General features: G+C 39.7%; 1 protein-coding gene across 3 annotated transcripts; it reads right to left on the reverse strand.

Moving 5' to 3' along the window:
* Positions 1–1,263: 1,263 nt before the first annotated feature.
* On the reverse strand, positions 1,264–9,736 carry LOC309719227 (uncharacterized protein). 3 transcript variants are annotated; one of them, XM_082555189.1, is made up of 6 exons: positions 8,718–9,736; positions 3,781–3,829; positions 3,627–3,686; positions 3,399–3,518; positions 3,208–3,310; positions 1,264–3,100 (listed from the first exon to the last, which is right to left on the reverse strand). In XM_082555189.1, exons 1-6 carry the CDS (start codon positions 8,758–8,760, stop codon positions 2,897–2,899), a joined length of 579 nt encoding a protein of 192 aa, XP_082411315.1. In that variant the 5' UTR covers positions 8,761–9,736; the 3' UTR covers positions 1,264–2,896. The 3 variants fall into 3 exon arrangements, with proteins under 3 accessions (XP_082411315.1, XP_082411316.1, XP_082411317.1); XM_082555190.1 differs by having other exon boundaries at positions 6,430–9,736; XM_082555191.1 differs by lacking the exons at positions 1,264–3,100; positions 8,718–9,736 and adding an exon at positions 4,970–5,724 and having other exon boundaries at positions 3,136–3,310.
* Positions 9,737–11,247: the final 1,511 nt, after the last annotated feature.

The raw sequence follows: 11,247 nt of genomic DNA on the forward strand, positions 1-11,247 counted from the left end.
GTGTACGTAATAAGCTAATACTCCTGGGTGCTATACACTACAGTGTACGCTGTACACCTACTTACTGGTTTTGTGGCATCAGTCTGTGTCTCTGAGTTAACTTGTGTTTCTCCTACAGCTCAGGACCGCAAAAAATGCGCGTGCTCTTTGTGAGCTCGTTCCCGGCTCGTAACCAGCGCGTTCTGCCGTCAAGGGCGATCATTGGTTAAATGTGATCATGTGACTGATGCAAGCCAGATCCTTTTATTTAGCAAAACTGTGATTAATAGTTAAATATTATTGTTGAGGGGCACTCAACAAAAGGGCACTTTGGGCACCCATCAGGAAAGGGGCGGGTGCTCAAGCCCCTCTAGCCCCCCCTCTGCACGTGCCTGGTACCAAGGTTATTACCGTTAACGAAATAACAAAAACTAGAAGTGAAAAAACATTTTCATTAACGGAAATAAACATAAAAAGGAGACTTTGTGAAAAAAGGAAAACTAACTAAAACCGTAATGAATGTTCACAAAACTAACTAAAATTAACTAAATTTATAACGAAAATAGTCTAGGGTGAAAATGAAGTTTAGTTTCCAGGTTTTTTTTTGCTGTGTCTCATTATGCCAGCAGGTGGCAAGTACGTTGCTCCAATTTGGGATTACTTTGAATATGACTGTGTTTTAGATAAAAGCAAGTGTCTTGTAGTGGAAAGAGACAAAATATGGGGGATATTTCTAAAGGGAAAAAAATCCCACAAACCTTAAAGTGCACTTGAAAAGCTTGCACCTTGAGAAGGTAAGGGAGCACGCCCAACCCTCATCCCCAGAAACAGAAGCTAACCCCAGGCAAGGCAGCGTGAATCATCCCGAGACAACGCCACAAAAAACATTAATGCAGTGCTTCCAGCGGCGACCCCATGGCTACTGGTTGGTCAATTCACAGGAACATCACAAGCGAGAGGAAGCATTGACGAATATGTTTATTGGGACTGGGATATCTACACAACTATGTGAGCCAATTGGCTTCAAAAGGTTTAGCAATTCGTTGGAACCAAAATTCAGAACACCCAGTGCTGCAAGAGTTAATAGCCAAGATGGATATAGCAAGCTAAGCTGTGTTTATCTACACTACCTGCTTTGCAGATGCTGTGGTAATTGTGTCTACTAAATTTTTCTTAATTACAAAGCCATATATATTTTATAGTTGTCTGGTATCAATGGCTGTTCATATACATACATACACACACACACACACACACACACACACATATATAGTTGGGTTTTTTTTTTAAAGAACCCATAGGTGGAAATGTGGGTTGTCGGTCTTTGCGTGTTAGCTTTGCGACAGACTGGGGACCTGTCCAAAGTGTGGTAGCTGGAATAGCAACATACCCAAGGATAAGAGAATGATTGATATGATGAAACTGGGATTTTGTTGCAGGTAAGTATTTAAAAGAAGAATTAGATAAGGATGAGATAAGCAAGGAACTTTCTTTTTCTTTTTTAATAAGCTTTATTCACAAAACACAAATATAACTTAACAAAACACAATGTTGGGGGGTTTCGTAAAAGAACAAATAGATACAGTCTAGAAAAGAATCACATAATATTGAACAGGGAACATAAGTTTATAGTTTTGACAGCTTTTACATTTTGGGAATGTTGTATGGTTTTAATATAATGTTTGGTTTCATTTAAATAGCACTGAAAGGATGGTTTTGCTTTATAAAATTTAGATGTATATGAAATTTAGCCAGTAATATCATTAAATTAATTAAATAAAGTATTTTTGTATTTTGTCTATGTCTGCCATTGAAGAAATTAATTTCACCAAAACAATAACAACAATTTAAATTAAAAATAAAAAAAAATAAAAAATCTGCGTTTTCAAAAATACCCGTGTACGTGTGGACGTAGCCTTAATATAATGAATTCTATTCTTCGATATAAAGTTATAAAGAAGCCCACCAGAGTTTTTTTATTTACATCAAGAGACAAAGCAGCATAAGTTAGACGAGATAATCCCTCCGCTTTCGTGAGTAAAACTCTCTCTATAATGGATAAATCCTGCTGGAGCCAAGCATTTAGCTTAAGTTGCATTTTATGCTAAATTGGAGTGAAATTAAGGGAGCACCTGGTGGATTGATTTTTATTAATGATGATACCAAGGTAAGTGACAGACTCTTTCACTGGGATGCCAGCCATAGATAGACTGGTACAATTTCTGCAAGCAGTTCACATTTGCCAGTGTTTAAGTGGAGTCCTGAAGCTAAAGAAAAGGCATTGTGTTAATGGCTATCTGCACCTGCGAAGCGTTTTTTAAAAAGAGAGTCATCAGCAAGCTGACTAATTAATATTTCTTTATCCGCAATTGTTATACTTTTCAGAGGACTGTGTTTAATATAGTCAGAGAGGAGTTGAGCACAGATTAGAAATAAGTATGGGGAGATGGGGCACCCTTGCCTGATACTGCAGTTTAAGTTAAACCTAGATGATGTACCTGCTTGTAGTTTGATGGAGCCAAAGCCTGAAAAATACCCCCAAAGCATTAGGTTCCCACCACCATGTTTGACAGTGGGGATGGTGTTCTTTGGGTTGAAGGCTTCTTTTTTTTACGCCAAATGAAGGAAACATCATTGTGACAAAACAATTCAATTTTTGTTTCATCTGACCATAACACAGGAGACCGAAGTCTGGATGCTGCAAACACAAAGGTTTACTAAGAAATTTAATTTATTTTAAATCCCATAACATGGGATGACGCGGTTGCCATAGAGGCATGTGTAAACGCTGTCAGCAAAGTTGCTTTAATTCATCATTTTTTCACGTTACGTGTCAACCGCAACTGTTTCCTCCATCTAAAAGAAAGAAAAAGACAGTGACGATGTTCCCATACTGTTAGCCATAATATCCCCAATATTAGGTTAGACTACAGGTTTGGGAAACTGGCATCGCCTCTGATTTATGCCAATTAATTTTGTTGGTTCCATCAGGCGACTGGTGTTTTGGGAGATGTCCCAGTGTCAAAGCAGTGATGGAGACTGGGTGGAACAGTGAGATGATTACAACCCCACTCTGACCTGCCAGGGGCCAGCAGTTCCCTGCAGGCACAGGCAAATATTCCTGAGGAAAGAAAATTAATTATTACGCTGCCCAGAGTTCATAAATGTAAACTTTTTCTCCATGTTATATCAATTTAAATCCTGCTGTGCAAACTATGTTATTCTTACATGGATTACTCTCCTATTGGCCATGGAGGGGTCCATCCATTGCATAAATTTGCACAACCACCACAAAGTCTCCATGAGGAGACGTCGCTTAGGATCATGGCTCCTGAATTCACACAAATCACAGACAAATTATTTGTGTTCTTTGTGTACATTCATGTATAAATAATGATGATACAGATGAAGATCCGTACCTTGAGATTCTGAGGTGAAATTTGGAAGAGTGTCTGCCACAGGATGAACCTCTGTCATCTGTTGCCTCAGAGATGACACTTCTTGTTTGCTGTTTGTGAAAATTGTGTAGCTCACAATTCCTGGGAGACACGAAGTAGAGAGGTTAGGGGTGGATGTGAGGACAAATGGGCCAGGTTTTACTTGTGTGTTAGGAAGGATTGTCTGACAGAAGGTTCTGAGTCACTCACCAAAAGTCAGAAGGGGCAGCAGTAAGAAAGCGGTGATGGTCTTTAAAAGTCTTGTTTTGTCTGCAAAGAGAGAACCACAGGAGAGTTTACAGTTTGATAACAGAATCTTCTTCTTTCATTTTAAATAATGTTAAAATTTAGTGGTGGTCCTTACTTTTCTGTTTGTGAGAGTTCATACACGGATCTCGTCTCCTGTATTTTTTCTGACGGAAGACCGTAAAAGATAACACACAATACCAGAACATGTGAAATAAAGAAGCAGGTTCTTGTTTGCACCGGTCACATGTGGGGTCAATCCCATCCTTGATTTTGCTTAGTCTAGTTTTTGACCAATGGAGACAATGAACCACTTTAAACTGAATCACCACATGCTCAAGGCAGATAGATGACGAAAAAAATCCTATTGATTATCCTATGCCAAGTCTCATCTGCAATCTGTTGGCCCAGATCTCTTCCCCATTGTTCCTCTAAGTGATTGCAATGTGGGCAGTTTGTGATTACTTAACAGCTCATAAACATCAGTAACTCACTTAGCATCTGGTTTAAGATCAAAGACTTTGTGCAAAAGAGATGGAGATGGGCAGGACGGAAAACAATCAATATTAGAAACAACAAAATACTTGAGTTGAAGACACCTAAAAAAAAAAAAAGTGACTGAGGAATCTTAAACTTGGACACCAATTGTCCAAATGAACAGAAGATATTGTCCGCGAAAAGAGCATTCATCGAAGTTACTCTGAGCTCTGTCCATATAATAACTGCCTCGTCCATTAAGGAGGGAGGAAACATACAATGTCTATGCAGTGATGCAATAAGAGAGAGCTCAGTCCGTTTAAAGTGACTTCTGAGCTGGTACCATAACTTCAGTGAATGAATAACAAGAGGATTTGTGGTGAAGCTTGAGATAGGTCCTGCCAGGGCACACAACAAGGACAACAGGGAGCCTCGATTCACTGACTACTTTTCCAGTGTTACCCATGAAAATAAATTATCATGATCTTTTACCCAGTACAATTTGAATTTATTTATTTTTGAATTTATTTATTTAAAAGGGACAGTGCAGTTTAACATAGTTCAAGTGCAAGACATGAAACTGATGTGCCGCACATAGGTTTATAGCTACTGCTAATTTTCAATAATGCCCTTATTTTTGATGCCCAGTAATACAACAAAAGATTTGGGAGTGCTAAGCCTCCTGCGCTCTGCGATCTTTGTAATATGTCTAGGTGGCTTTTTTCCAAATAAAGGAAGAAATTTGACTATTCAAACTGTTAAAAAAAAACATTTCGTTAAAAAATTGGAAGACATTGAAAAAAATATTGAAATTTAGAAAATAAACTCACCTTGATGATATTTATTCTACCACCCAGCGAAAGAGGCAAGAACTCCCATTTTCCAAAGTCCTCTTTTAACTTAGACAATAAAGGAAGATAGTTTTATACAAGTATTTGTATCAGAAACTCACTCTTCCCAAAATTCACTTTATATCCAGAAATTGTCCCAAATTCCTTATGTATATCCAGAAGTTTGGGGAGGCTATTCGGAGGGTTGGAAATAAATAAAAGCATGTCGTCGGCATAAAGAGAGACTTGATGTTCAATACCACCTCGATGTCTTCCCTCAACATCAGCACATTGTCTCAGAGCTATAGCTAGTGGTTCAATTACGATGGCATAAAGAAGAGGAGGCAGAGGACATCGCTTTCATGTACCGCGTTGGAGCTCAAAGAAGGGGGACAAATTATTATTGGTCCAGACAGCTGCTAGAGGGGAACAATACAATACTTTTATCCAAGATACAAAATTACTCCTGAAGCCAAATTTTTTAAGCGTATGAAAAACAAAATCCCATCTCACCCGATCAAACGGCTTTTCTGTGTCAAGCGAAATTACGGTTTCCAATGTATTACCTTTAACATGGGTATAAATTATATTTAATAGACATCTAATATTAAAAAAATAAAGCCTATTTTTAAGAAAGCCCGTCTTGTCTGGTGAAATAATGGAGGACAAATACTTCTCTAAGCGACGGGCCAACACATAAGCAAGAATCTTGCTGTCCTTGTTCAACAAAGATATTGGACGATATGAACTACAATCTAAATCAGGGGTGCTCAATACGTCGATCGCGATCGACCAGTCGATCGCAAAGGTAGTATTGGTAGATCGCATGGCATTAAAAAAATAGATGCCAGCCTATCATCCATCCCGTCACTTGATTGATACAGGGAAGCCAGTCAGATGACATCAGATTTTTTCTGACGCTTAGGTCGCTGCGCATGCGCAAACAGCGGCGCGAAGTGTAGTAAAACTGACAAGCTAGTCAGCGAGTTAACTCCAATTTTTAGCTCTCGGTTTTTTCTCTTAAACCTGGCCGTCAGCAGCTACTGTCCGGACTATGCATCCCTGGCTGATTCAATTCAGTGCAAGTCATCAGAGTAAACTCAGGTAATGACAAAAAATTTACATAGTTAATTGTGTTGTGAAATATTGGATATTGTGGTTATGCATGTATATACATTGTAGATATAAAGAATCCTCAATATATTTATAAATAAGTATATGTTTTGGATTTTTGTAGTGGGTAGATCATTTTGACTTGGTCATTTTATAAGTAGCTCACATGCGGAAAAAGTGTGAGCACCCCTGATCTAAATGGTCTTTTTCCTTTTTTAGAATTAAACAGATCACTGCTTGACGCATTATTGGAGGCAAGGATTGTGAAAAGAAGGACTCTTCAAAAGTTGATTTTAACAGTGAATTCAATTGGGAAGAAAACCTTTTGTAAAAAATCAGATGGATACCCGTCGGGGCCGGGACATTTTCCAGACTGCATGCCATTTCAATTTCAAAATTAGAAATAGGTTCCTCCAGACTAACGATTGCATCTTCTCCTAGGGAGGGAATATTATGTCTTTCAAAAAAAAAAAAAAACTCTTAACTAAAGGGACAAGTTTTTTTATCCAAAAGAAAATTGGGGAGCCATGCAAAGACATTAGTGAAAAAACTATTATCTTCCCAATTAGCGGTGTAGACATTTGCTAACATCAAAGCAAAACCATATAGATGCCCTACAGCTATAACAACTACAGTTCTACAGTTGTAGCTGTAAATGGTAGAGTTTTACTGATCAAGATTGCTGTCCCCCGAGCTTTAGAGTTAAATTCAGAGTGAAATATCGGACCTACCCATCCAGTCTGGATTCGGAAATGATCAGAGGTACGCAAATGCGTTTCCTGAAGAAACGTTATATCTGTTCTAAGCATACATGCCAACCCTTTTTCTGGGAGAATCACGAATTTCAGTGCCCCTCCCGAAAATCTCCTGGAGCCACCATTCTGCCAAATTCCTCCCGATTTTCCACCCCGACAACAAAATTAAAAAACCATATCCCAGATTTCATAGCGCAGCCCAGCCAATTCCAGTTTCCAACAATGGCGGCAGCTAGTTAGTTTCAATATTACTCTTTCTGGGTCCTAAAATAAACTTTTAACATATTTTCAGGTGAGAATGTAGCTGTGTAAACTTCAAATATCTGAGCCGGAGAGAGCAGCGGACTCCCAGCACATCGCTTTCAGACCCCCCGCGGTCTTTAACTACTCAGGTTAACATGATATATAAGTCACTTAAGATAACTTAAAAATGTTATTGTTTGGCTTTTTTCAGTGTTTTATTTGTTCGTGAGTAAATCAGTTTGGCTGAGATTGAAGTTAGTAGATTAGATTAAATATAACTTTATTAATCCCTCAGGAGGATTACTCTGGGTTTTCACACAGTTGAATAAACATCAAACAGAAAACTGATTAAACAGAAGTGTGAGATGGTCAAGAATTTACGGCAGCATATGGTCATATTTTGGATAGCTAGGAGCAGATGGCTGAGTTTCACTCCACCAAGAGAGCTTGTGACGTAATTCTGAAGGCTAGACCGTCCAATTTCACAGTCGCTCACTTCCAGCCTACCCGGTTTTCGGAGGATGCAGCCTGAATTTGGACATCCCTGCTGCACCACCAGGCATAAGACATGCATAATAAAAAATAAAATGTACAAAAAAATAAAAAATACGGTTAGCATTAGCGGTTAGCATTGCGGTTAGTGTTAGCACTAGCAGTTAGCTCGCTAACACGTTCATGCTATATAGCTAGCACTACTAGTATTTTCGCCATTTACAACAGGGCCATAAAGTGCAAAATGAAGAGTGTGTGAAACTGCGTGAAGTCTCCCAGCCTCCTGCCCTGAAACAAACCACCTTACAAAACTTGTATACGATATTTTTCGGACTATAAGCACGCACTAAAATCCTTTCATTTTCTCAAAAATCGACAGTGCGCCTTATGTATGAATCTGGTCATGCTTACTGACCGTGGACCAAATGTATGAGGTACACGGCGCTCAGAAACCTGTCAAAAAATGTTTTAGTACGACTTTTGTACGCTACGATGCCGCGCCACTTGATGGATTGTCGGAGCATTACGGCTGCAGTAGTCAGGAGCCACGCGGAGTGATACGTACTGTGCTTCAACGTAATATTACCGTATTGTGTGTGTATAAGGACCACAAATGGCACCTGCTAAGAGACATGGTTATGAAGCAGATTTCAAACTCAGGGCTGTCAGTCACGCGGTAGAACTTGGGAACAGAGCACTTGCGAAATCTGTCTGTCTTTGTCATTATGCTCAGCTTCTTTTTAGTTTACATTTTGACTGCACAATTGTGAGCTTTTTGTTATGCACAAAAACAACATTGTTTTATTTTATTTATGGAGCATTATTATTTAATAAATGCTGATTTATTTCTGAGCAAGTTTTTCATGTACATCTACGCTGTATGTTAATAAAAGTGCTTGTGTGAGATCTGGGACACAGCTTTGACTAAGAACTCTCTTTTTGTTCTTACTTCATGGCTTTAAAAAAAAATATCAAGATATATATCGTATATCGCCATCCAGCTAAAGAACATTGAGATATGAATTTTGGGCCATATCGCCCAGCCCTACTCCAAACTCTTTATCATAACGTGGACGCTGTGATAAACAGAATCACGCATACGCAGCAATGACTGATACCACCAACCGTGCTCCCATGTAGGATACCAGACGAAGCCTGTTCAAGCACTAATAATATGTTCTTTGACATTGCCTTCGCCGCATCCAGGAACTCTTTCTCTTCCCCGTTGTGCTTGATACGAAGTCACGCCGGGAACATAATCCCAAAACGGACACCTTCCTGTTTATGAAGAAGCTTATGAACCTCTTTTATATGCAGCCCAAGCCCGGGCTACTGAGGATGTAAAATCCAGGAATATTGCAATAGATTGTCTGTTAAACTTAAGCAGAGCTTGGGCCCTGGCACATCGTAGAATTTCCACACAATCCTGGTAATAGTGAAGCTTGGCTATGGCGGTGCACGGGTTACCACCTGAATTTCTCGGGATAGGGCTCCTGTGTGAGCGGTCGACAATAACTTCTTTATCCATACCCAGCACTTCACATAGTAGCACGGATACGGCTGTGGAGGAGCTTGAGACCGGGACCTCCGAGATCCCTATGATACGGATGTTTGCTCTTCGTATCCTGCCTTCTATGTCAACACATTTATCTTTCAAGTAAGACAGCTCCTTCTTCATACTCTCTACTGTAGATTGCAGTCTGGTCACCTCATCGGTCCACATTGACAGCCCATCCTCAACTTCTTTCACCATGGCCTTTGCTCCATCAGTTTCGACGCGCGTCGCCGGCATGTTGTCAGCGATCTCATTTCTCATTCCTTGCACATCAGCCCTAATATTGTCAAAATCTTCTTTCAATGCATTTCTGTTTTCTTCTTTTAACACTGTACTAATGTCCTCTTTAATGGATTGAAGAAGCTCCAATTTTAGAGCAGTAGTATCCACATCGCGTGTGTCGCCCTGTTGAATTTGTTCCTCAGCGTCCGTAGAGCTGGACGCTGCCCTTGGGCAGTCCTCGAACTCTCGCCTGAGATTGCACCGGGCCTAGTCACCACTCCTCCTGTGCTTTTATTTTCTTAGGTTGGATGCCATTTCTTCTCAAATAAAGTTATAATACAATGTATAAGTATGTATAAGACTAACTTCCGCTGTAGCACAAAGACTTTGTAGGTAGGGTTGAAAAAAAAAACCCAACTATTTTTTAGAGACACGTGTTACTCCATTCCCGGAAGTCCAGCAACCTAATAGCCTGACTCCTGCAGGTGAAGGCTTCTTAATACCATCACTGCAAAATGGCAGAAAGACAGAAAATGATCAGTGATTGACTCTTTAAACAGGAAATGTATTCATCACTATGAAAAGTTTAAAATTTATTATTAAAAGCTGTATACTTTCTCTACTTAGAATCATTCAGCATTTAAACAAATCTTTGAATCTCTGCTGCTGCAATAAGTTTTTAAAGCAATGTGCGCCAAGCTCATAACCTTAGGTATCAGGTGTTCACTTGTCTCTGGTTGATGTTTATTCAATATCCGTGGATCAGTGTACGTTAGTCTTGTGTTTTAAGCTGCAATCACAGTAAGTATGGCCTGAATGCTGCAAACACAAAGGTTTACTAAGAAATTAAATTTATTTTAAATCCCATAACATGGGATGACGCGGTTTCCATAGAAGCATGTGTAAAAGCTGTCAGCAAAGTTGCTTTAATTCGTCATTTTTTTCACGTTACGTGTCAACCGCAACTGTTTCCTCCATCTAAAAGAAAGAAAAAGACAGTGACGATGTTCCCATACTGTTAGCCATAATATCCCCAATATTAGGTTAGACTACAAGCTTGGGGAAACTGGCATCGCCTCTGATTTATGCCAATTAATTTTGTTGGTTCCATCAGGCGACTGGTGTTTTGGGAGATGTCCCAGTGTCAAAGCAGTGATGGAGACTGGGTGGAACAGTGAGATGATTACAACCCCACTCTGACCTGCCAGGGGCCAGCAGTTCCCTGCAGGCACAGGCAAATATTCCTGAGGAAAGAAAATTAATTATCACGCTGCCCAGAGTTCATAAATGTAAATTTTTTCTCCATGTTATATCAATTTAAATCTTGCTGTGCAAACTATGTCATTCTTACTTGGATTACTCTCCTCTTGGCCCTGGTGGGGTCCACCCACTGCATAAATTTGCACAACCACCACTTTGCAGAGTTCTCTCTAGGCAAGTATGTCCACGAGGAGACGTCGATTAGGATCATGGCTCCTGAATTCACACAAATCACAGACAAATTATTTGTGTTCTTTGTGTACATTCATGTATAAATAATGTCGATACAGATGAAGATCCGTACCTTGAGATTCTGAGGTGAAATTTGGAAGAGTGTCTGCCACAGGATGAACCTCTGTCATCTGTTGCCTCAGAGACGACACTTCTTGTTTACTTTTGGTGAAAATTGTGCAGCTCACAATTCCTAAGAGACACGAAGTAGAGAGGTTAGGGGTGGATGTGAGGACAAATGGTCCAGGTTTTACTTGTGTGTTAGGAAGGATTGTCTGACAGAAAGTTCTGAGTCACTCACCAAAAGTCAGAAGGGGCAGCAGTAAGAAAGCGGTGATGGTCTTTAAAAGTCTTGTTTTGTCTGCAAAGAGAGAACCACAGGTGAGTTTACAGTTTGATAACAGAAT

Source organism: Aulonocara stuartgranti, assembly GCF_965226115.1.
Source record: "Aulonocara stuartgranti genome assembly, chromosome: 12".
Lineage (NCBI taxonomy): Eukaryota > Metazoa > Chordata > Actinopteri > Cichliformes > Cichlidae > Aulonocara > Aulonocara stuartgranti.